This window comes from Ornithorhynchus anatinus, chromosome 9 (assembly GCF_004115215.2).
Source record: "Ornithorhynchus anatinus isolate Pmale09 chromosome 9, mOrnAna1.pri.v4, whole genome shotgun sequence".
In the NCBI taxonomy this organism is placed as follows: domain Eukaryota; kingdom Metazoa; phylum Chordata; class Mammalia; order Monotremata; family Ornithorhynchidae; genus Ornithorhynchus; species Ornithorhynchus anatinus.
Genome location: NC_041736.1, coordinates 39,116,047 through 39,142,410, shown reverse-complemented (window position 1 = coordinate 39,142,410; position 26,364 = coordinate 39,116,047). Strand labels below are relative to the sequence as shown.

General features: G+C 44.8%; 1 protein-coding gene and 1 long non-coding RNA gene across 2 annotated transcripts in view; one reads left to right on the top strand and one right to left on the bottom strand.

Moving 5' to 3' along the window:
• ALK (ALK receptor tyrosine kinase) overlaps window positions 1–26,364 on the bottom strand; it is a 333,317-nt gene that overhangs the window by 121,473 nt on the left and 185,480 nt on the right. The window contains exon 4 of the mRNA XM_039913097.1: window positions 2,401–2,528. Within this exon, the coding sequence (XP_039769031.1) occupies window positions 2,401–2,528 (128 nt within the window). The remainder of the gene's footprint in view (window positions 1–2,400; window positions 2,529–26,364) is intronic.
• On the top strand, window positions 7,196–13,603 carry LOC103170186. The gene is made up of 3 exons (XR_003762117.2): window positions 7,196–7,466; window positions 10,124–10,249; window positions 13,287–13,603. It is a non-coding gene; the product is annotated as an uncharacterized LOC103170186 (long non-coding RNA).

The window sequence follows — 26,364 nt, the reverse complement described above, 5'->3', positions numbered from 1 at the left end:
ACAGAGGAAGGGAGTTGTGAATAGCCAAATGCTCTGGTTATTCAGTCATGGCAATCTGTGGGTTGGGTGGAGCACTGAGATATTGAGGAGGCTGAGAAGAGCCTGTTTCGAGTTCCTCCTCTTTAGGAAAGCCACACACAGATCCTATCCTCCTCTCCCACCCCAAGTTTCCAACTGGAAGCTCCAGGCTCCACTCTTGAAAAAATCATGACAACTCAGCAAGGCATCTCTGCTCTCAGAGGAACATGCTGAGACTAAAGAGCCAAAACCAGCCTGGCTAAAGAAAATGAGCAGGCGGTGGCGAACGAGAGGCAGATTCCAGGTTTCTCCAGTGGTGATCTTTCCAGCACATACACACCTACACATTTTGCACTCTGGGCCTTGAGACGGGCCTTGGGGAGAGTGAATAAGAGAATCAGGAAACTGCTCACAGAAACAACACCCCTGCTAATGCAATGGACCCTAACGCTTGGCATCGGTTTCCTCACGTGTCGACCGGCAGCAGCTGAACTACAGGAAGACTCTCTGCTCAATGCCCTCTGGATAGAAAAACATGGCATAACAGGGTGCCAGGTGCTTGTCTCTTGAATGGGGAGGGCTACATAATTGGGCTTCCAGACAGCCTTAGGGCCCTGGCACAAGTGTCTTAAATGAGGAGATGTAACATGTAAGCAGCACGCACCATTCACTCCTGCTTTGGTTTCCATGATCATTTGGAAAATGCCTTCCAGGGGCTGCCAAGCCCAGCTGGAATCTATTGTCAGCAGCAACAGATAGAGGTTTTATCGCCAAGGCACACAGAAGTTTCCTCTACTTCCTGCCCAGGCAGGGAGGAATGTGCAGGTAACTCTAGACGGGGGAAGAAATCAATGTCGGAGCACTGGGGCAACATCTTGAGGTCCCACATCCCTAGAAGTAACAGAGGCTGCGACCAGCACTGAACTAGGAACTTGAGAGCATACCGTAGAAGCAGAGGGACCAGTTCTTGCCCCTGAGGAGGGGTACAATATAGTGGGGCAAGCTGGCAGGTGCAGAGAGTGAATATACAATGCGAACGAGAGGGAAAACATAGGTAAACTAGTAATAAATTTAAAAATGAGTCAATAACTGAATCAGTAGGCAGAATGAGTCAGGTGATAAGGGTATCTGATGGAAAAATCCAATCAGGGAGGTAGGGTTGGGTTGAGGAAGTTTCCTGGAGGAGATGATTTTCCTTCTAACCCTCCTGGGAGCCACCAGTTCAGCTCCGCTCAGGACCATAGGCACTCTGAATCTAAACCTGTTGATTATGGAGTTGGCAATTCAGTTCAGAAAAGCAACTTAAAAGAGAAGCAGATGTGTGTGACAGCGTTGAGAGCAGAGCAGGACATTGGGAAATGGAAAAAATATATTTTTTTCATGTTTTATACTTGTTCACCTATCAAAGTGAATCGACACGGGGATGAAAGTGAAAGGTCTAATGGTTCAGGTAGCCTTGCAGTTAGATTAAGAGAACATCTGGCTTTCAAAATCTGCCACTAACCCAAGACATTTGTCATTAAACTGGACAATGTCCCTTCTCTCTATCAAATACATATTTAAATACACATTTACAAACAACTTTCTGGCGACTTACAGATTAAAAAGCATGGCGTATGTCCAAATGTATAAACCACATAAGCAGCCTATCCACTGGAAGGAGTCTGTCATGCCTGCTTTTTTAGTGCTGGTGAGTTTTTCTGCCAGGTGCTTCATCAGTGCAAGATAGCACAGGATTTACCTTTTGAACTTCCTCCATCTGTATTGCAGGAGACTCTCATTGGATAGTTCAACTGCTCCTCTCAGTCTAATGAATTTAAGGTTCAAATCATGAACCTTAGCACTGAAAGTGGAACTCACTAGTCACATCAGAGAAGATAAGTGGGAGTGAGGATGGCTGCTGAAAGTAGTTCTCCTATCAGGCCTTACTCAAAAAAGAAAAAGACAATGCCTTGTGGTCTCAATTGCCCACCAAATCTCTGCCCTCAAGGAGTTTAGAGGAACATTCTCATTTGGTTGACTGGTGGGCTGTGTTTCCTTTACACTCTCTCCACCATCTCATCTAGACCCTCTTGACATGCCTAACACACATACACACACTCTTCTCTCTATATATACTTATCTCGCTCCATATATGTATACGCAGAGATATGTAGAGAGAAAGAGAGAGAGAGTGTGTGTGTGTATGTGTGTTAGGGATGTGAAGTGGGTCTGGATGAGTTGGTGAGGGTATAAAGGAAACATACACATAGATATGTAGATACTCTACTTTTCTATATAGACACAGAAATATATTTTTCTCTTCAGGAGCAGTGCAGAGGACCATAGCAGTGCAGGAGAGCAGAGCAGGGCTGTGCAGACTTTGAGCCGCGCCACACATACCTTCACTACAGTTCTTCAGTGCAAAAGAGTCCACTGCAGACAGGCTTCTATTTTCACTTGAGATGTAGTCTAAGGAGATGCGGAAAGGTTTCTCTGGACGTCCAATTCGTCCCCGAAGCACCACCCAGCTGATCTCCAACAGAGGCGAGAAGAAGAAGAGCAGAATGAGAATGATGAGAATCCTAGCTCATTTTGAGACATTGGCCTTCCCCTACCAATAACCCCTGCACCCCAAAGCCTGCTCGAAAGGTAAACAGAGATCCCTAGGACACAGGTGAAGGATGACAAATTTTTCTTCCCTGCCCAGCTCTGTGTGCTGAGCTCCCATGCCAAGGTTTGATTGCTACTCTCAATGACCCTTTGGTGTTGGTGAGGACCTGAATTTGGAAAAACATAACTCACACATATAAATGTAGTACTGGGAATTCCCTTTTAGCACGCCATCCTGCTTCAGGTCTTCCCTCTACTACTTACACTCTCTGGTTCCAGACTACATATCAAGCCCTAGGGCCAGGAGAGAAATATGGTTTCCAGCCTCCCCTCCAGGTTTTTTGCAGGGGGGAAATAATGATCATTTTTCAAAAGTGGTATTGATTAAGTGCTTACAATGTGCCAGGTTCTATTTTAAGTGTTGGGGTAGATACAAGCTAATCAGGTTGGACACAGTCTTTGCCCACATGTGGCTCACAGTTTCAATCCCCATTTTACAGATGAGGTTACTGAGGCACAGAGAAGTAAAGTGACTTGGTCAAGGTCACACAGCCAACAAGTGGCAGAACTGAGATTAAAACCCAGGGCCTTCTGACTGCCAGACCTGAGCTCTATCCCCTAGGCCAAGCTGCTTCTCATATAGTAAGGACAAGGTGACTGAGTGCTTTAAAGTCTTAGCCCTTTGGAAGACCTTGACTTTTGAAGTTTGGGGGTGGTATTGGTGGCTTTGGTCCTTCATTAGCCTATCTGCAAGGAATTTAATTCCTCTTACCTCACCTCATCACTCATTCCTCTCCATTCCTACCAATGGTTCCGTTTTTCTGCCCAGATTCTTCAGTGGCAAAAATGCAAACAGCCACCTATAGTAAACACCCGGATGAGAAGCAGTGTAACCTAGTAAAAACAGCATTGGCTTGAGAGTCGGAGGACCTGGGTTTGAATCCTGGCTCTGCCACTTGTCTGCTGTGTGACCTTGGGCAAGTCACTTCTCTTCTCTGTGCCTCAGTTACCTCATCTGTCAAATGGGGATTAAGACTGTGAGACTCAAGTGGGACATGGACTGTGTCCAATCTTATCATCTTGTATCTACCCCGGCACTTGTACATTGCCTGGCACATAGGAAGCACTTAAATACCACAAAAAAATGACTTTTTGAACTACTTAGTTAGCAATGACTGAACAAGCATTATTTTCACTTTCAGATAAATTGAATACCAAATTCGCCAACCAATTCCAGTTTGCCCTCCCCACCACACATTATTTTAAAAGAGAAAGCGAAGGAGTAATTTGCTGTTCCAACAGGCTTTCATGAGTCCATGTTTAATTTCTAAGTGAAGAAAAAGAATAACTTGCAGGAAGTTGAAGGTCCAACCCCATAGAAAGATATTTAAATGTCTATTCCACACTCCTAATTATCTCTGGAAACTGTGATTAGTTTTTAGCATTTTTATTTGAATCAAATTTCTCCTTCCCCACCCGTCGGAGGACACAGGTTAGCTGCGAGGGGGCTCAGGTGAGCTGAGCAAGAGCTATTTATTTACTGAAAGAAAATTAAAGTGCACTGAAGCATGCGTTCAGGGGAAAAGGCACGGAGAAAAGTCGTGCATGTTGCAAATAGGTGAAAAAAAGAAAATAATGGAAGTCGGTCAAACTTTGAGCTTTGCGTAGGTTCACCAAAAAGGACACTGACACCATCATTCATTCAATTCATTCACTCATTTACTGAGCGCTTACTATGTGCAGTGCACTGTACTAACCGCTTAGATCAGTTCCCATCAGATCCCAAGACTAAGTCAAATGAACATCTTGCCTTTGTTATCAACCTCATGGAAGAGTCCCTCTGAAATGAACGTTTAATTTACACTTTCCAGTACTTATATTGGAAGCAGCATGACCCAGGGGAAAGAGCATAGGCGTGGGAGTCAGAGGACCTGGGTTCTAATTCCAGCTCTGCCACTTGCCTGCTTGGTGACCTTGGGCAAGTAATTTAACTTCTCTGTGCCTCCGTTCTCTCATCTGCAAAATGGGGATTCAATACCTGTGCTCCTGCTTACTTAGACTGTGAGCTCCATGTGGGACCTGATTATCCTGTGCATTCTCCAGCACTTAGTACAGTGCTTGGCATATAGTAAGTGCTTAAAAAAATACCACAATTATTATTTTAAACTGGCTCTGCCATTTGCCTGCTCTGTGACCTTGGCAAGCCTCTTAATTTCTCTGTGCCTCAGTTTCCTCATCTGTAAAATGGGCATTAAATCAATCAATTGTATTTATTGAGTGTTTACTGTGTGCAGAGTACTGTACTAAGTGCTTTGAAGAGTACAATATAACAGAGTCTGTAGACACCTTCCTTGCACACAAAAAGCTTACAGTGTAGAGGGATTAAACCCTCCTACCTAGATTGTGAGCTTTCTACCTAGACTTTGAGCTTCATGTGGGATAAGGACTGTCCCCAACCTGGTTATCTTGTATCTATCCCAGAGCTTAGTGAAGTATTTGGCACATATTAACACCAGAATTATTATTTGTATGGGCCAACTTCAGAATTTTACTTTTTCCAACTTGCTTGGAAAATGGAAATTACCTAGTAAAATTCAAAGTTCTTTTCCATTATATTTGTGTTTAAGCAGGGAGGTGAGAGGCAACGGGATGCTTCCTGCTCATGTAAAAATGGGACTGTGTCACAGGAAGAAACAACTAGCTTTATCTAGAATTTGTACTTGGTAGTGGCTTGCAAAGCTGACACCTTTGTGACTTAGAGTTTCATATTCATTTTCCCCCTCAACAGATTCTGTGTAAGATATTACACTGTGGGAAAAGTTTGTGTGGTAGGAGCCAAAAACAGGGCTACAGTCCAAACTGAACAAAAAACAAAAAAGGCTCAAATCAGGTCTTAATAGAGGAAGAAAATTAAACAGTAAAACTCCAAATGAGAGCTTTAAAACCGGACAGCTTAATCTCTTGAAATAGTAAGAGCCAAAATCAGCCCCACTCCCCTGAGAGCTGAAGAATCCCATTTGGGAAGGACTTGGCTTTGGGAAATGCAGCCTCATTCAGATGCAGCAGAAGCCATTGCTCATGGTTGCAAAGACTGATGGCTTTTAATTCCAGGTACACAGTGGCCCCCGACAATGATTTCCATTTCTGTATCGGTGCTGACCCTCTGGATAGATGTGTCAAGAGTTTTAGGAATTAGTTTCTGAGTTACTGATGCAATAACTTTTTTTTCCTGAAATTCTCAAGTCTCTCATAGTTTACTGCTGAAACTTTAATAACTTTCAGGGCTATGGCAAAACGCTTATTTTATGTCCAGGCAACTTGGGATCTTAGAAAGGGCAAGCTCACACCTAGAGTGAGATTTGTTTAAAAAAAACTGTGAAAAAAAAATCCTTCTTCTACTTTCCTTACTTGTACTACTACTAACTGAGGTCTTAAGGGGGCTGTATTTTCCTCGCCACGGCTATCTGAGTAGCTATTGGCTCGATCAGAGCTGCATTGAACTGTTCTTCAGGTTTGAGGACGATTTTTCTGATGGGGAATCGCTCTCCCCGTGTAAGCCTTTGGCTGAGGCGATCAATGCACATCCGACAGTCTCTTTGTAATTAAAGTGTCTTTTGCTGCACTGCTGCATTTGGTATTTGCTGTAGTTAGCCCTGTTCTCCGTTCTGTCTCACCTCTCATCATCTTTCTGGCGCCCCTGCTCAATCGGAACCACCCACTCCCGATAGAGAGGAGACACCCGTGCAATCCGCATGAGAGGTGTGTTACTGCCTTATGGAGTTGTCTGGGCATCCTATCAGTTCTCCCAAACCCCAAGTGGAGGGGTTGAACTTCGATCCAATATGGCATCACCTGTGTACTGTGTCCTGTGGGTGACTTGACAGTGTGTGAGCAAAGTGTCTTGCTTTACAGTAATCTGAAGCCTTACAATGATATAGCAGGGCCTAACTTGTATATGGTGGAGACCCCGGTCTTACCACAGGAGGAGTTTCTCCCTTTTTCGAACAGTTTCATCACTGCCACCTCTGAGTCAGTCAGTGCAGATCACTGTATTAATCGCTTGGGAGAGTACGATATAATAATAAACCGACATAATTCCTGCCCACAACAAGCCTACAGTCTAGAGCTTGAGGGAGACAGACATACAAATAAAAGACAGATATGTACCTAAATGTTGTGGGACTGGGTGGGGGTGGGAGATGGATAAAAGGGGCAAGTCAGAGAGATGAAGAAGGGAGTGGGAGAAGAGGAAACGAGGGCTTAGGGAAGGCCTCTTGGAGGAGATGTGCCTTCAGCAAGGCTTTGAAGGAGGGAAGAGTAAGACTGATGTCGAGCCGGGCTGTACTACATCAAATGACAGAAAAGAATAACCAACAGCGATAACCGGCAAGTCAGCTCATCATTACCAAGGCAACACTTATGACAACATAGCGCTTGGTGGGTGGGACAAGAGAGGATGATGATGGGGCTCTCCGGCAGTTGCCGAATGGGGGAACAAACAGCCTGCAGTCTGAGGAAAGCAGTCTCAGACACCCGACATCACAGAGGACAGCTGGGAACAGCTGCAGCAGCAGCATGGGGAGCAATCTGGGGAGGCGCTGCTTTCTTTAAGCGGGGGCGTCTGCTCATCAGACACATTCAAAAGCAGCAACAGTTGCTGCAAATAGTAAACCCATTAGTGCAGCAGATACAATTTTTAAACACTGTGTAGGTTGGGGATGGGTATTTTCATGGATGGCTAGGCTCTCATCTCTCAGTAGTGTCATCTTCAAAATCAAATGACAGCTCTACTATACACATGTCACCCGAAGACCATACTTAACAACAAATGACAAGACAGGATCACAGGCAAGGAGGTCAGTATATCAGCATCGAAACGATGTGTGTCACGTCACACCTTGAAAATCTGGGCATGTGATAAGGACAACGGCAAGACGCCCAAACAATTGCACACCAAATGATGGAGAGAAACTCACCAACAGTAATATCCTTCAAACTGAAGGGAAACGAGAACTCTCTAGCTGGTCTCTCCACTACTTCGAAGGACATATAAATTCGGCTCTGGGTTTGTGGGATGGGAGTAGAATGAACAAATTGTCATCATATTTAAATTTTCATTAACTTCACCCCATACGATTCCATATATCTGAATGCAGAATGCAGAAAAATTGAGCCCAAGAACAATGAAGTCCTGCTTGTTTAAGTGTTAATAATGCTACCCAGCTGTAAGAGAATCCAAAAATACAGAAAACATTTGAGTTTGGGATAGGCAGGGAAAACAACCTAGTATGGTACTGCACCAGATCCAATATCTTTTCTCTGCTCAAAATTCATCCAAATGCAGGGTGTGTGTGTGTGAGAGAGAGAAGAGAGAGAGAGATAAAGGAAGTAATGCGGACTAGTGTGACTTCACAAAGCAGGGACTCTGTTTAACTCGATTTGCTTGTATCCATCCCAGAAGCTTAGTACAGTGCCTGGCATATAGTAAGCACTTAAACACCACAATTATTATTACTGTTATTATTAGTCTGTGCCCATGTGTTTAGGGCCTGAAAAGACGTTAAGCTGAAACCAAAGAAAATCAGGCAGTGGACTTTAAAGAATCAGCGCATTATTGGACACCTACTGAGGTGGTAGGCTCTGTATAAAGTGCTTGGGAAGTACAATAGTAGCCAGATGTATGCTATTGGCCCACAAGAAGCATACAATCTAATAGGGAAGATTGACAAATACAATTTACAGGTACTGAAAGCTGAAGGACAAAGATACAGCTGGAAACAATTTAAACACACCAGGATGAAACAGCTGAACAAATAATTGAATGTACAGATAAATGCATCAATAAATGTGAAAATACATATGCACACGAATGTAGAAGAAAGGATTAAAGCACACAAGTGATAAGGGTGAATGCTGGTCTGACATGATTGGGGTGTTGGGAATTGATCAAGGAAGTCTTTCTGGTAGAGGTGGGATTTTAGAAAGGCCTTAAAGATAGTCTGACACTGGGAAAAGGGGATTTTAAGTTGGGGAAAGCCAGGAGCTAGGGGTGGGAGGAAGAAGAGTTGACAGTGAGGTTTAGTCAGGTGGTGAGCTTGGGCAGACCAAACAGGTGAGCTGGGGAGTAGTGGATGAAGAAGGAAAATGAACATGGCGTAGCAGAAAGGGCAGGGGCCTGGCAGTCAGGGGACCTGGGTTCTAACCCCAGCTCTGCCACTTGCCTGCTGTCACAACTTCCCTTCATCTCAGTTTCCTTATCAGTAAAATGGAGCTTTAAAAAATTCTTTGAGACAGTGAACTCCATGTGGAACAGGGACTGATTATCTTGTATCTACTTTGTGCTTAGTACAGTACTTGATGCGTAGTAAGCACTTAACCAATACCATAATTGTTATTACTATCGAAGAGCTGGGTAGAGCTGGGGAAAGCCTTGAAACCAAGGATCAAGGGTTTCAGCTAGGTGCAGAAGGAGAAATGCTATGAACTCTATTTATCCTTTTTACCACATTTTAAAAGATTTTCATCAGAATTTATTTGTAGAAGAATTCAGAGTGGCTATCTGCTACTAGCCCATATCAGAGGGGGTTGAGACAAGGACACCAACAGGTTGGACAGGTTTATTTTGCAAATCAGACTGGGCCAAACCAGACTGGCAGCTAGGTGCTTAGTCCTCTGGGTCTGAAAATTCGGGATCTCAGTTATAAGTGGCCTTATTGACTAGGAAACAGTACTGGGATCCGAGACATCTGGGTGATGTTCATGAATTTGCCACTGTCTTTCTGGGCATGCCATCTTCACTCTGTGCCTTGGTTTTCCCAATTGGAAAATGGGTCTAAAAATAGCTGCTTCCTATTTCACTCAGAGATGAGGGATGAATGAGACAATATCTGCTCATCCTTTGGCAGTACACTTAACTCCTTAAGATCATCAATTCAAATTTCTTTTTTTCATGGGGATTTTTTTGGGGATAAGTGGCAGGATCCTGTACTTAAAGAAGTGCTTCATGTCGACAATAAGCATCTAAACTTACCCAGGATTTTATGCAGATGTCAGCTAGTTCTTCACATTTCTGTTCTCTAAGGGGATTTTTTGACAAGTGGCAGGATCGTGCATTTAAAGAAGTGCTTCATATACTACAATAAACATCTATACTTCCTTGAAGTTTTTTTTGCCCATATCAGCTAGGTAGTCCATAGTTCTAGTTTTTTCAGAGGGATTTCTCAGATGTGATCCAGACATAAGAGTATAAGCAGTAAGGGACATGGAAAGTGGATTTGTGGTTATTGGTCACAATCAATATAGAAAATAAGTAAAACTGACCCCTTACAAAAGGCTTGAATGACTGGTTTCCCTTAAAATATACCTCATTAATTCTACAGCACATAGAAGCCGTTCAGCACTTTTTTATAGTTTATATTAAGTCAGCTTATATTTTAAGCCATTTTTATTGGGCCTAGCAGGAAAAAATGCCCACATTTTAACCTGGTTGTCACTTTTGTTTGTTAATTCCCAGTGTTGCTCGTCGTGAAACACCACACCTTCCCCTAAATCGGTCCGCGCTTCATTATCCTGTCATCCCTCCATCCGCTCTAGAAAGTTGGTGGATTTGGAATGAAGATCTGCAGGCAGAGAAACCCAGGTTTTTCAACTGGTTTGGGTGCTGAGTCTGTTCCCAGTTGGGTAAAGCAGCAGCTCTAAATACGGGGAACCTGATCGGGTGGTATCTTCCCTTAGCCAGTTTTGGGATCTGGTGGGATCACTGGGGACAGTCCAATGGCGACCAACAGCATCCCGGTAGCTAAGGGTTCAACCATGCCAGCTGGGAGCCAAAATGAGGGCCAACCTCTCCACAGCTCAGATGATGTTGATTGTGATGATAATAATAGAAATAATACCAAACAATAATTATGATAATGATAGTAATAGCAACAACAATAATAGTACTTGTTCATTTCTCACTATATGCCCAACACTGTCCTAAGTAGGAGGGTAAATATAATAAAATCAGAGCAGCTTGTCCCGGCCCACATGAAGTTCACAGTTTAGGGGGAGAGAGTACAGATAACAACAACAGATAGTAATTGTGGTATCTCTTAGGCACTTACTATGTGCCAAGCTCGATACTAAATAGTTGGGCAGGTACAAGATAAGCAGGTTGGACACAGTCCTTGCTCCACATGGGGTTCATAGTCTAAGTAGGAGGGAGAAAGGGTATTGAATGCCTACTTAAAAGATGACGAAACTGGGGTACATACAAGTTGAGTGACTTGCCCAAGGTAACGCAGCAGGCAATTGGCTCTGCTGGAATTAGAACCCAGGTCCGAATGAAAGCAGCATGGTCTAGTGGATAGAGCATGGGCCTGGGAGTCAGAAGGACCTGGGTTTTAATCCCAGCTCCAACAGCTGTCTGCTTTGTGGCTTTGGACAAGTCACTTAACTTCTCTGTCCCTCAGTTACCTCATCTCAAGTGGAGATTAAAAGTGTGGGCCCCAAGTGGGATATTAATTGTGTCCAACCTGATTAGCTTGTATCTATCCTGCTAAGCACAGTGCCTGGCACATAGTAATCACTTAACAAATACCATAAAAAGGTCTTCTGACTCCCAGACACAGGGTGTCTCCACTAGGCCACTTTATAGATAAAGAAACTTAGGCCCAGAGAAGTTAAGAGACTATCAGAGCGGGGATTAGCCCAAGTCCTCAGATTCTCAGGCCTCTGACTCCTAGACCAAGAGGTCTTTTCAGTTCCTTCTAGCTTTACTCCTGCCTGCTGACTGGGTCTTTGAGCAAAGGTGCGATTAGGGGTGCTTACAGAACGTTGACTGTTACACAGAGGAACGGTACCTCGAAAACTGGCTCTTTCAGTGCACTTTCCACGGATGTTGCATGCAGGAAAGGGGGTGGAGGATAACAGACACCCAAGTTTTCTTGCAAAAGGGAAAAAGGTGGGTGGAGAGGAAGAGCAAACAGCGTAAAAGAGGGAGGGGACCAGAGGGGAGATAAAGGAAGGGAGAAAAGGGGGGAAAAGGAGGAAAAGGAAAGATGGGAATAATAATAATGGTATTTGTTAAGTGCTTACTATGTGCCAGGCACTGGACTAAGTGCCGAAGAGAAGAATGGGAGAGAGAGAGAGAGAAGAGTCCAGACCGGATTGCTAGGGTTTCAAAAAAAAAAACAGCGAATGGTTCTACGATCTGAAGGGAGATTAGAGATTTAACTTCTCTATCTGTTGACACACGTAACAGGGAGACTGCAGAGGAAGCACCAAGATGTTGGTGAAGTTTAACTTGGGAGAAAGTAGCCTGTCAGCTCAAAGTTGGTGACAAGCGAGGCAGAAAGGCCAACCTGGCATGCTGCCATCAAGAAAGGAAAGGCTTTTTTGAGCAGATGCTTCAAGAGGGACTTGAGACAAGGAGACAAAAATGAAAACACCACCAGATGCTGAAAATGGCTAGTGCGTCGCACAATGGGAGAAATTATTTGTTAGGACATGGCGCGTACTGGATTAAACATCCTGCCTCCAGGTTTTCAGCTAGTTTAGGGAAAAATAAAGTCCACCATCGCAGTCTGAATCTGGAGTGAAAATGGAAAGCATTTGGGCTGGAAACCATTGCCCTGTTGCTGGTTAAAAATTTGTTTCACATTAGGTGAATCGCAGAGGCCAGAAATCAATATTTAAAGAGCACCTACTATGTGCAAGGCACTGTACTAAGACAGCACTAAGAAAGAAGAGTCCTTGTTCACAAAGTCCAGATGGCATCTCAATTTGGACTGAGAGCCTTGTAGTAAGAGTTCACTCTAGGGGCAAGGTCCTCAACCAGGACGAAGCTTCCTTCTGATGCAAACAATTAATCAGTCAGTGGTATTTACTGAGCCCTTACTGTGAGCAGAGCACTGCCCTAACCACTTAGGAGGGAACAATACAACAGATATGGCAGACACCTTCCCTGCTCACAGCGAGCTTCTGCACAAGAGGGAGAAGCAGAGTTTAATGTAAAATAAATAAATGACAGATGTGCCCGTAGGTTCTGTAGTAAGCGCTTAACAGATACCAACATTATTATTATTATTCTGTGGGGCTGAGGCTGGGGCAAAAACCAAGTGATGCAAGAGTATAAAAGAGGGCTTAAATGGGGGAAAGAATCAGGTTCTCCAACCTACGCAAATCTTTCTGGAAAGAGTCTGAATTGTGAAGCATCGTGGTCTAGGGGATAGGGCACGGGCCTGAGTATCAGAAGGATATGGTTTCTAATCCAGCTCCACCAGCTGTCAGCTGTGTGACTGTGGGCAAGTCACTTTTCTTCTCCGTGCCTCAGTTACCTCATCTGTAAAAGGGGATTAAGACTGCGAGCCGTACACAGGACAGAGACTGTGTCCAACCTGTTTAGTTTGTATCTACCCCAGCACTTAGTACAGTGCCTGACACAGTAAGTGCTTAACAAATACTACTATTATCACTCTAGACTGTAGGCTTGTTGTGGGCAGGGGATGTGTCTGTTTATTGTTATATTGTACCCTCTCAAGCGCTCAGCATAGTGCTCTGATCACCGTGAATCAATGTTTAATAAATACAACTGACTGATCGAGAGACTTGGAATTCAGCAAGGAATTTGCTGAGGAATGGACTCAACCTCCAAGTTATTTCTTGATTGTACCCACCCTTTTTGAATTTTGAAGGCAAACCGCTTCCCTTCTCCGGAAAGCAGGGATCAGTCCCAGGACACACAGCCGGAAACTGGGGCCAGTGGCACAGCAGAGTCTTGGACCAGAAGGGAGAGGAATGAAAATGTTTTCGTGCACGCCCACCCACCACCGGAAATCATGAACGATTATAGAACCGTGTCGGAGATGGTGCTGTGGAGGGATTCCGCCTTTCACGGATTTGTCAGGCGATCTGCCTGGCGGGGGAGGAAGTGGCTGATCGGAGTCCCTGGTGATCATTTGGCTTTTCTAATTCTCTCTCACAACATGTGGGTATACCACACGCTAGTTGCTAGGGGAGTATGGGGAAAAGAAATTGGGGAGAGGGAGACGGGGTGATTGACATATTGAAGGTGGGGGAAAAAGGGCTTTGGTTTTCCACCCACCCTCCAATACCATCCCGGTAGTGCCTGATTTGGCAAGATTTTTTTTTTCTTTTCAACAAGCAGAATGGCTGATTTCCTTTTTAACATCACCCTCTGTAAGAAGGATAAAGAAGTGGAGGGAAATAAAACATTTGGAGACTCAAAGGCATAGCTCGAAGAGGAGAATTACTGGATTCTCCCTCTGTATGTTTGTCATGTCTGCTTGGAAACACAGAGCTTGCTTTTAGGGCAAGAGTTCTCCCGACTTCATTGGCTGTTTCCTAGCCCTCCCTTGTGCTCTCACTATATCCTTCCTGCCTCCACTCGAATGACTCACATTACTCAAAGCCCCGAGGAGTGGACTAAGTGACATTTAACACATTAACGTATTGATCGGCTCTAATCAGATCCTAGCCCTCCTCGCCAAATAAAAGTCAGTAGCGAGGATCCACAGGGTTCTCTTCCATCATAAATCTCTGCCCGAGTAGAGCGGCTGGGATGAAACTTCACACGGCCCAATACGCTCCAGTTCTGTAAGCAAATCTTAGAGTCGGCCATGTGGAACTGGAAGCGGGGGGATCGGGAGTTTGTTCCAGGCTCTGATTCTCCTCCCCTTCCCCTTCGGGAAGGGTTTGATTCTAGGATAGGAAGGAAAAATCACTTCCTCTGTCCTGCATAATGGAGAGACTGACCAGAGCTGCAGTGACTCTGTCTTAGTTCTGGTAGGTGAGAGTCAAAGGAAGTATGGCCAAGGCTGGGGTAGAGATGGAACTGGGAAACTCCAGATAGTATACTAGGCCAGATTGCTGTCCTGGGCAGAAAACGTAAGCTGGAATTATCCACCCACTTTCTTGTTCCCTAGCATCCACCTGAAGGGGCCGTTTGGCAGCACTGTCCGATTCATTGCAGGTCAGGGCCTTTGTAGTGGATAGAACAAGAGTCTGGGAGTCAGAAGGATCTGGGGTTCTAATCCCATCTCCACCACTTATCTTTCGTGTGACCTTGGACAAGTCACTTCACTGGGTCTCAGTTACCTCATCTGTAAAATGGGGGTTAACACTGTGAGGGCTGTGAGGGACAAGGACCGTGTCCAACCTGATTAGCTTGTATCTACCCTAGCACTTAGAACAGTGCTTGACACATAGCGCTTAACAAATACCAATATTGTTATTATCTTCTATGGTGGACTCATCGCCATCTCCTTTTCTGAGGATCTGAAATCCCCTCCTTTCTGGGGCATTTCCACAACTGTCAGAATCGCTGGGTTTAGCAGCCAGCAAGAGAAGGGTTCAGAACCAGCCCTTGCTCAGTTGCTGCATATTCTCCTCTTTCCTGTAGACTGAAAACTCTTCGTGGGCAGAGATCGCAACCACAGGAAACGCCACTGATTGACTGATCTGGGGCTGAAACCCAGGTGCAAAGGGAGAAGCCCGTCTCTTCCACCCTCCCTGCTAGGGGTGATAGAGGCCATATTCTCACTCTAAGCAGGCCATCTAATCCACCAAGAAAATGAACCATCCTTAAATTTCTTCAAATGCTGTCTAGTCGTTTCCAACCCATAGCGACTCCATGAACGCAACCTCTTCAGAATGTCCCTCTGTCATAAGGTCGTTCTGGTACGTGTATCTGTAGAGTCTTGGTATGTTTAATTCGTAGAGTTCTGGTATATGTGTCTTTAAACAGGGTCCCATTTTCCTACTCCTAACACGATTTTGGCACAGCCACATCACCTCACACTAGGCTACTCACTCTCTAGATAGCACTGTCCTTATCTTGAAACTGTGTTTCTCCCCCCTACCTGCAATTTATCTTCCTGTCTGACCCCTCCCACTGGACCGTAAGCTCTTCAAGGGCAGGGATTGTGTCCGCTAACTCAGAACAATGCTTGGCACCGGGTAAGCACTCAATCAATACCAATGACTGATCAGCCTTGACTTTCCTCCCGGGCTCTTTCAAAGTTCTGAATTTCTCAGGGGAAGAAACCAAATAAATCCAACGTCAGACTACCCCCGGGTAGCTAGCTACTGGAGCAAAACCAAACCATTACAGAGCAGTTTAGCTAAAACAACAACAAAAACCCCCAAGAAGCCAGTGAAAGTTGGATCCGGAGGGTGAGGTGGTAAAATTCATCACTAAGCCCAGAGCTCTCAGCTGTAGATCATGAAGCCTGGCACCTCGCTGCTCGGCAGAAGGCACAGCTCTCTTGTGGCTTGGCAGTGAAGGTGGAATTTAACCTTTTACCTCCCCTGTCACATGCCTGCAGGAATGCTGGGGCCAGGAGAGCCATCAAGTTGAGAAATGCAGAACAGGTCAGGGTTTTTCTGCTAGATTCCCTGTGTGGGAGCTCACAAGGTCCAGACTACAGCAACGAGAGGATAGAGCCCGAGCGTGGGAGTCAGAAGGACCTGGGTTCTAATCCCAGCTCCTCCGCTTGTCTGCTGGGTCACCTTGGGCAAGTCACTTCACTTCTCTGGGCCTCGGTTTCCTTAACTGTAAAATGGGGATTAACACCCTTTTAATGCGCTGTGTGGGACATGGATGGGTCCAACCTGATTAGCTTATAACCACCCGAGGCTCTGACACATAGCAAGTGCTTAACCAAGAACATAAAACAAAATAAAACTCAGAGCACAGTCAGAGGCAAAGGTTCAAAGGATCCATAAGCCTTTGGGCCAAGGAAGGTTCTTGCAGCTGTTCAGTTTGGGACTCCCTTTCCTCACAGTCAACTTTGCCTGGAATTCACAGTGGCAGGGGAGAGTTGGAGGCAATGCCTATGGGTGATGGATCTTTGAGCCTGCATGGCGGCTTGTCTGTCAAAATTAAAGATGGCTTAGACCCAATCAGCCTAAGGGAACTCCTTATAATGCAGAACACTGCACAATGGGTGAACTGTGGGAAGAGTTTCCGGAAGGTCAGTCAGAAGGGGCAGTTGAATCCTCTCTGGAGAGACTTAAGGTAAGGTTACCACCTAAATAAGTGAAGGTCATGAACACCCTAAATCTTCAAAGCTTATGATTGATGCTTTCCACTCTAGTGTTTATATAGAAGTTTCATACAAGGAGTTCCATGTTCTGCTCTTATCTCACCAGGGCTGAGAGTTACTTTCACCATTCCCATTTTACAGATGAGGAAGTCGAAGTACAGAATGGTAAAATGATTTCATAGCCGGTCGGTAACATCAACTGTTCAAGCAAGGGTACCTATCAAGTGTTCACTGTGTGCAGAACACTGTGCCCAGCACTTGGGAGGGTACGATAGAGCTCATAGACATGATCCCTGTCCATAAGGACCTTACAATCTAGTTGGGAAGACAGATACTAAAATGAATTACAGATGGGGGGAACAGGAGCATATAAGGATATATATATATATATATATGATTATCTATTGCATGCTTATATAATCAATGCTATTTTTTATGGTATTTTTAAAATGATTACTATGTGTCAAACACTGTTCTAAGCCCTGGGGTGGGTACAAGTTAACTAGGTTGGGCAAAATCCCTGTCCCACATGGGACTTACAGGAGAACTGAAACGCAGAGAAGTTAAGTGACTTGCCCAAGGTCACACGGCAAGCAATTGGCAGAGACAGCAACTGACAGAGCCCAGGTCCTCTGACTCCCAGGACCATGCTCTTTCTACTAGGTCATGCTGCTTCTCACTGAGCACTTACTATATGCAGAGCACTAAACTAAGCACTTGGGACACTGTAATACAATCGAGTTGGTAGAAACAATACCTGCCCAAAAGAAGATTATGGTCTAGAGGGGGAGACAGATGTTAAAAGTAAATTACAGTTAGGGGAAATGAAAGAGTAGAAGTGAGAGAGTATGGTGATACACTATTTAGGGGGCAGGTGTAAAAGTCCTTATTCTAATAATAATAATAATGGTATTTAAGTATTTACTATGTGCCAGGGACTGTACTAAGTTCTAAGGTGGATACAAGCGAATTGGGTTGGACACAGTTCCTGTCCCTCATGGGGCTCACAGTCTTCATCCCCATTTTATAGATGAGGTAACTGAGACAAAGAGAAGTAAAGCAGACAAGTGGTGAAGCTGGGATTAGAATGCTTGACCTTCTGACTCCCAGGCCCGAGCTCTATCCACTACACCATGCTGCTTCCCTAGAAGAATGAACTCAAGTGATTATCAGCCAGGGTCTCCTATGACCCCGTCTTCCCTGACAGTGCTAACTCTTACGACTGGAATTTGCTATTTCCTTTCTCCTTGGTGTCATCTGAGGTTGGGGACATCTGGGAGCAAGCAGGCAGGAGATGAGTGAATGGGACTTGGCTGTGTATCCCTTAAGCACTCCGATACTCACCCCAGCCCCACAGCACTTATGGAAAGATTCTTATATTCTATTTCCCCATCTGTTATCCATTTCAATGTCTGTCTCCCACTGTAGGCTCTAAGCATTTTCTTTATTTTTAAATATTTGTTAAACACTATACGCGAGGCATCGTACTCAGTACTGGAATAGATACAAAATAATTGGGATGGACTCAGTCCCTGTCCCACAGAGGGCTCGTGGGCTTGATTCCCATTTTGCAGATGAGATAATTGAGGCACAGAGAAGTTAAGGGACTAGCCCAAGATCACAAAGCAGACAAGTGGGGGAGCTGGGATTAGACCCCAGGCCTCTGACCTTTCCACTAGGCAATGCTGCTTCCCTTGTGGGCAGGGAAAGTGTCTAGTAACTGTTGGATTGTAGTTTCCCAAACACTCAGTACACTGCTCTGCACACAGTAAGTTCTCAATAAACACCAGTGGCTGAAAGAAGCACACCCTGCCCCCTTCAAAGCCTCACTATGCAGCCTAACCCTGTGAAAATTCGATAACCTGATGTTATCCACCAGCCTGGGCTGTCCCTTCCTCGTGACCGAGAAAACCACGCTTTGACAGAAACCGCATTCGTTTTTTCATGTGGTGTGCATTTCTGGAAGATTGCACTGAATTAAAACCCTGGCTCCCTGGGTCCTGATGGTCAGAACCTAAGTTGGCCCAGTTACGGAAGCCAGATCCGTTTAGGCGCTCTGGCGGGATCTGACAGACTCTTCCCTGGCCTCGGAGCTTGGTGAAGCTTTGAAGCCTCCAGTTAAACCAGAGGGCCCCAAAGTCCCACGGTGTGATTGCAGCTCAATCTTATTGAGAGCTTACCGTCTGCAGAGCACTTTACTACGTGCTTGTGAGAGTACAGTAGAACAGAGTTGGTAGACGCGTTCCCTGCCCACAACAGGCTTACAGGCGAGAGGGAGAGACAGGCATTGCTATAAACTGCAGATATGAACCTAAGTGCTGCGGGACTGAGAGAGGATAAATACAGGATGCAAATCCAAGCTCAAGATGTCCACGAAGGATCTTGAAAGCGCTGACGAGCCCACACGTTGGGAGCCCCACCTCCGGGCTTCCGAACGGAGGTAATATGAGTCAACCACTTAGGCTGCCTGATTCCCAGTGGCAGCCGAGTTTGGAAATAATTGAAGCCTTTTGACTGAGGTGTCTAAGAGACCGATTAAAAGGGAATTGCAGCTATCGAGCCCAGAGGTAAAATTTCAAAACGGGCCCATAAATTCCGGGTTGACGTGAAATGGTAAATGGTAAACTCCCCCACGTTCCCAGAAACAATGAATGATAATCGGGATATTGTTTCAAAGAGTGAGGTTGGCACTTTGAAGTGGCCTGGAGAGGAGGAGGGGCGGGGAACGGAAGCTAGTGGTTTGCGCCATTTCCACTCTTTCCCGTACCGTGACCATTAAATGCTTACTCCCGGTTAAGTCAAGGGATGAGTTGGTAGTCCAGGGGTTTGGGCTGTTGACAACGTGGCCTAGTGAATAGAGCAGGGGCATGGGAGTCAGAAGGACTTGGATTCTACTCCCAGCTCTACCACCCATCTGCTGTGTGACTTTGGGCAAGTCATTTCACTTCTCTGGGCCTCAGTTACCTCATCTGTAAAACAGGGAATAAGACTGTGGGCCTCACGTGGGACAGGGACTGTGTCCAACCTGATTACCTTGTATCTACCCCAGCGCTTAGAACAGTGCCTGGCACATAGCAAGTGCTTAAAGAATAAGTGCTTAACAAAAAAACTCATAACTCAATTATCTGGACAGACTGAACAGTCTTGCAAACATCACTATCTTGAATCCCTTAGTGAGAGGCCACCCTCCTTTGTCCAGACAGCCTTGCGACTAGGCACTTGGAACAAGTCCTTAATATAGTGCTCTGTACACTGTAAGGGCTCAGTAAATACCACTGATGATGACCGATGGTGGACAAGATGACGATTACTCGAGAAACAATGTGGCCTAGTGGAAAAAGCACGGGCCTGGGAGTCAGAGGATCTGGGTCTAATCCCAGCTCCCCCACCTCCCTGCTGGGTACCCTTGAGCAAGTCAATTAACTTCTTGGGGCCTCAGTTGCCTCACCTGTAACATAGGGTTTAAATCCCCGTTCACTCCCCCCACCTTAGACTATGAATTTTATGTGGGACAGGAACTGGGTCCAACTTGATTATACCGCACCTACCCCAGTGCTTAGTGCTTGGCATATAGTAAGTGCTTAACAAATACCACGATTATCATTAATGGTGATTTCATTTTTTTTTTTGCAGCTGGTGAATGGATAAAACATTTCATGGTGGTTTTATTTATTAAGAGCTTACTCAATTCCCAGTTCCATGCTAAGACACTAATGAACAATCCAGCCGCTTCTGGGTCAGGACATGATTTTTCACATATTTTCAGGGTTAGGTTCAAGTAAGCCAGAGCTTCTGGGTGAGAAACTGTTTGTTTTGCCTTTTTCATCCAGTGTCACATCTGACCACCAAATCCACAGGTGTTTGCAGAGAAATACTTTCACTGAGAGTTTCTTCCACTTAGGGGATAACTCAATCCAAGAACTCATTATAAGTTTAGTATAAGCCTTTTGAAATATGCACGGAGTGCCAAGATGGTGTTCATATTAGCAGCACGTCCGACTGCATTGAACTGTCTTGGGATATAAGAATACATGGATTTTATTCCTGCCTCTGCTTCTACCATCTCGATGTGTGTTTCAAGGCTAGTCACTGCCCCTATTTTTCCTTCAATTTCCCTTTCTATAAAATGGGGATTAGAATGGCCATCCCTTACTTACCTGACAGGCGTGTGGAATGAATAAAATCACATCTGAGAGCTCCATGGTGGAAAGAGATATACGAACACACACTTACCATTGGATTCTGTAGCAATAATGACCTTCTGAAGGAATACGATCTACTTAGATGGGGCCAAATATTCAGAAATGGGTTTTACAGAAGTGCAGGTGGAAGTAGATTCCATAAGTTACCCAATTTATGTAATTATCTCTGGTTTGGAAATGCAGGTCAGTTCCAGTGAATGGGTTCACCCTATTCAATCCATAGAGTTGTATTTACACACCTTTCAAAACAGGTAGGGGAAGGCACCTCAAAGCTTTGGTGCTGTAAATTACCAATTTCAGCAGAAGTGAAAACAAAACAGCAATGGGGCAAACTGTGCTATTGCATTAAATTATACTATACTCTTCCAACTGCATACTGTACTCTCCCAAGCCCTTAGTACAGTGTTTTGCACACAGTAAGCTCTCAATAAATACGACTGAACGAATGAATTGCATTACAGTTAGAAAATGAAAATGGCTGAAAGATAAGTCCATGTAGTTTCACTCCCCTTTACCCTGCTATGTCATAACTTGGCCAGGATGAGTAGTAATTTGTGTTCGATCAAATAAGACAGAAAAGAGATTTTACAAGGCAGTCTCATGTTCAGGGAAGGAGTGGGCTGGTATATATATATATTTTTTCTATTTACAAAGCTGCTTAAAAACCCGGCTGATTTGCCAACTGCAGACAAGCATAATCAATGGGAGAAAGGAGCCCAGCCGGTAAACCTAGAACGAAAAGTAGATGTGGTGCAGGTCGGAAAATTTATTTCAAAATACGCTTTTAATTTTGACAAGGTCCCTTTAAGTGATGTGACTCCAGAGATTTTTCAACACTAAGCATCTGCCACCAGTCACAATAATTAACCAACAACACGTTTTCTTTGTTGTTCATTAAAGATTAATCAGAGCAGGCAGTAAAGCCCAGTTAGAATAAGAAACCCTGAAGGGCTTATTTGAACCTTTCATAGCTGTTCCCTCCTGAAACTTTGATGAACAGGTTTTCAGGAGAAAGGCAGCAGTTTGCCTTCTAACCCACAATATGTATTCAATAGAAACTTATAGAATCTCAACTTGACATTTTTCCACATCAGGTTTTTTTTTTAAAGCATAAATGAGGTAGAGCAGATGTTTGGGGTATTTTCATCAGTTGTACAAGCTTTATGCCCAAGTGACAGACAATTTCAACAAGATGTGCATGTCCGCCCCTTGCAGTTAGGAAGGTACTGAATAGGAGAAACACCTGGAAACCAAACTGTGAGTCTCTAAAAGAAATTGAATGGCCACCTAGCATTTTAAGGGCCAAATAAAATGGCAGCTGACCATTCATTGGCCTCTTCCCAGCCAATGCACACAGTAAGAATTCAGCTTGGCCTAGTGGATAAAGCATGGGCCAGGGAGTCAGGAGGACTTGGGTTCTAATCCTCACTCTGCCACTTATCTGCTGTGTGACCTTGGGCAAGTCACTTAATTTCTCTATGCCTCAGTTCCCTCATCTGTAAAATGGGGATTAAGACTGTGAGCCCCATATGGGACAGGGACTATGTCTAATCTGATTATCTCATATCTACCCCAGCTCTTAGTACGGTGCCTGGCACATAGTAAGTGCTTAACAAATACCACATTTATTATTGTAATTATTAAATAAGACTGATTTATTTAGTAGCTTATTATCTGTGTGTGAGAGAGTTTGGGGAGCAGTCATATAGTGGGAGCTGAATGCCAGGCAGAGAAAATCAAGCAGGTTATTGGCCTCGGTTCCTTCATCTCTAAAATGGGAATTAAGACTGTGAGCCCCATGATTACCTTGTATCTACCCCAGGGCTTAGAACAGTGTTAGGCACATAGTAAATGCTTAAAAATATCATTATTATTATAGGAGCAAAAGAGCAGCAAAAGCAAGAAAATTCATCCGGCCAAGAAGATACAACCTAGAGCAGATTAGTGTTATCAATTCATCTGCTGCCACCTCCACCCCCTTTCCCTCTATCTCCTTGTGCCAAAGAGCAGAGGAGGAAAAACTGATCGCCAACGTTCGGGTTGATGTTCAGGCCCTAGCATATCTGCTGTCCCCACTCTCTCTTCCCTCTGCTGTGAGCAGTCCTTCTCTGGGGCAATTGCTGCCCACCCATGGTGGAGACTGATACAACTGTAATTGACCACACCAGATACACAAATGGGTTTGGAGCTCTTGTGTCTAATGTCCCATTTCCTGTGGTTCCATACTGGAATCAATAGGGTTTCCTCCTTAGTCATAATTTTTCTTGCTTCTTTTAGTTTGCCCTTCTTCGCACATAAGGGGGGAAGCTTGTTGAACGGTAAGAACCTTAGCCCGGGAACCCAGGCACGATGGTGCTCTGTCCAGTTTTGCCTCTGGTTTGCTCAACGCGGTCCCCACTTTCTGGCCGATGAGGGACTACCGTTTCCTAAGCCTTTAGCTCATGAGAAGACTTGGGTTCTAGCTCTGCTCTGCTACTGTCAGCTGTGGGATCTTGGGCAAGTTGCTTAACCACTCTGGGCCTCGGCTTCCTCGTCTGCAAAATGTGAATATCAATACCTCCCTCACAGGGATGCTGTGAGGACAGAACGAGATCAGCGGTGTAAAAGTGCTTTGGACAAATCAAAGCGCTATGCAAATTCCAAGTATTAATAGCTAATTGGCTCTGTATTCTGAATGATGAATGCAATACATTATAGAATAACATGACCAGCCAGGTTAAACCTGCAGGGTTCACAGCACCTCCTTCAATTGCAGCCTTTGAACTCAGGTGAAGGGGAAACGGCTCCAGAGGAGCGCAGAACCAACTAAAGAGAGCCTGTTCACTGTTCATGACCTCAGCTCTGAGTTGGAATCACTTCACATTCCCCCTTCCCCAACCCAAAATGACAAGGCGGCTCCGATGAGTGAATGAATGAATAGGTGGTATATATTGAGTGCTTACTATGAGTAGAACACTGCATTAAACTTGGGAGAGTAAAGTACAACAGAATTGGTAGACACGTTCGCCGCCCACAAGGAACTTATGGTCTAGAGGGAAGACAGACATACGTGCTGAAGGGTTTGGGGCTCAAGCTGGGTTGAATACCAAGTGTTCAAAGTGTACCGATACAACTGCATAGGTGATGCAGAAGGGAGTGGGAGTAGGGAAAATGAGGGCTTAGTTAGACAAAGCCTTTTGGTGGAGATATGATTTTAGTTAAGGCTTTGTAGGTGCAGTGTACTCACAGCAGAACTGTTAAAGAGAAAGTGGTCACCACTTTGACTTTTTAAAATCCCAATTCAGATTTATTGACTCTCTGAGCCCAACGCAGAGTCCTCTCATTTGCCTTAAATAAACACAAACCACCTTCCGGGCTCCTATTTTCCTCACTAGTGAGAATGATCGATACCTGCTGAATGCAACTGCTGCAACAGCTCCCAGTAGCTCTAGCTTCTAGGTGCAGGTGGGCCCAAGGCTGCCTTGTGCATTATCTAGACAGAGCTTGAACCCAGGATTGTCAAAATGCTCTCAAATCACCGTCACCCACCGACGTGCTAGAGCCGGAAATTGAAACAGCAGGTGTAGGGGAAGCTGAACGGTTCTCACATCGGGAAGCTGGGAAAGAAAACCTTTTTCTGGGCCCTGATTTTGCTGACTCGTGAATTAAGTGTGGGCGACCTTGAGCTCAAATCCATCCAGCTTGAAAACTGGGATAGGTAAAAAACAAAAACAAAAAAACAAAAACAGGAAGCTCACTGCAGAGCTGTGCTTTCCTCTGGAACAAAATTGCCACGGAAGAAGAAAAGAGTAGCAGAACATTCATGTATATATACACGAGGGTTGATTCATTATTACTGTCATTTTCTTGTCCTAACCTGAGATCCTCTCTGAAGGAGATAAAAGCAAGGGGATTTTGGGGTTGGAGTTTACATTCTGTGATTCCTTCTTGTCAGTAATAAGCAATGGGGATGAAAGGAGAGCTTCTAGCAGACTGATCTGTCGATGGATGTGGCTCCTTAAAAAGCATCAACTTGTCCTTTAGGAGAAGCTGCGTTGCCTACTGGATAGACCACGGCCTGGGAGTCAGAAGGACCTGGGCTGTAATCCCAGCTCCGCCATTTGTCTTCTGAGTGACCTTGGGCAAGTCACTTCACTTCTCTGTGCCTCAGTTACCTCATCTGGAAAACGGGGATTTCAACTGTGAGCCCCATGTGGGACATGAACTGTGTCCAACATGATTAGCTTGTATCTACTCCACAGCGTAGTTAGTACAATGTCAGACACATAGTAGCTGCTTAACAAATTCCATTTAGAAAAAACAATGGTCCACAGACCTCACAGGTGGAGGACTTATTCTCTGGAATCCACCAGCTGCACTTATGTACATATCTATAAATTATGTATATTTAGAAATTATGCAATATACATAAATCACTTATTGATACATGTGCAATATATGTACACATACATAACGCTCATTCAAGTTTTGTAAACATGAATTATTCATAGTAATATCCATCTCGGCCTCTAGACTGTAGCCTTGTTGTGGACTTGGTACAGTGTTCTGCACAGAGTAAGCACTCAATAATTACGATTGAATGAATGAATACCAACTCTGATGTACTGTACTCTATCTCTGAGTATAATGATCTGCACACACTAAAGTGCTCAATAAATACCACTGATGATGAGAGTACCTCAGGGGTGGGGAGGGAAGAGGTGAGTTTCCCTTCTCCTCTAAGAGCTTTTCACTTTAGGCGTTGGAGATGGGGTGGGTCAGGGGATGTCAGATTCCAGGTGACTCTCCCAGCATTACACAAAAAGAAAGCATTTAAAGAACATCATCCTGCTTTTATGATTACAGAAACTCCAGTTAACCAGGCAGGATGGTAGGGCTGTCTGTGCTCAGGGCCACTGGGGGCATCCTGGCACAACCAGAAGGCGCACACAAAGCAGCTCTCCCCGGATAGGATGCCTTGTCTCCTCATGTCTGACCTGCCATTGTCCAGCCTCAGTGTGTGGAATGACCACTGACCAATCTCCCTCCCATTACACCAAAAGCAAGGCTGGGAACGGAACGACCATTAAGCAGACAGTAACTGCTCTTTTCTTGTTTTCCAATGACTACTCACTTCACCTGGCGTAAACCCAGTGACTGTGTTACTAGGCTTCTCTCTGCTCAATTTCCCGAGCAGGGTCTGGGGGGTTATAATAAGCCTGATCTTCTCAGGGTGGGTGGTGAGGGGTAGTTCAGAGACACTTGCCAGGCACACTGCAGATGCCAATAAGTCAAATCTTGGGAGGATGGTGCTGATGATCTTATGGCTGATTTAGACATGGAGTGACAATAGATGATCCATAACAGCCGGTTTCAGCAGGGGATTGTGGAAGAGAGGTTTCTGACCCATTCCTTTAGATTGTAAGCTCTTTTTTAATGCTATTTGTTAAGCACTTACTATGGTCCAGCACTGTTACTATGTGCTGGGGTTGATACAGTATTGTCAGGTTGGAGACACACTCTGT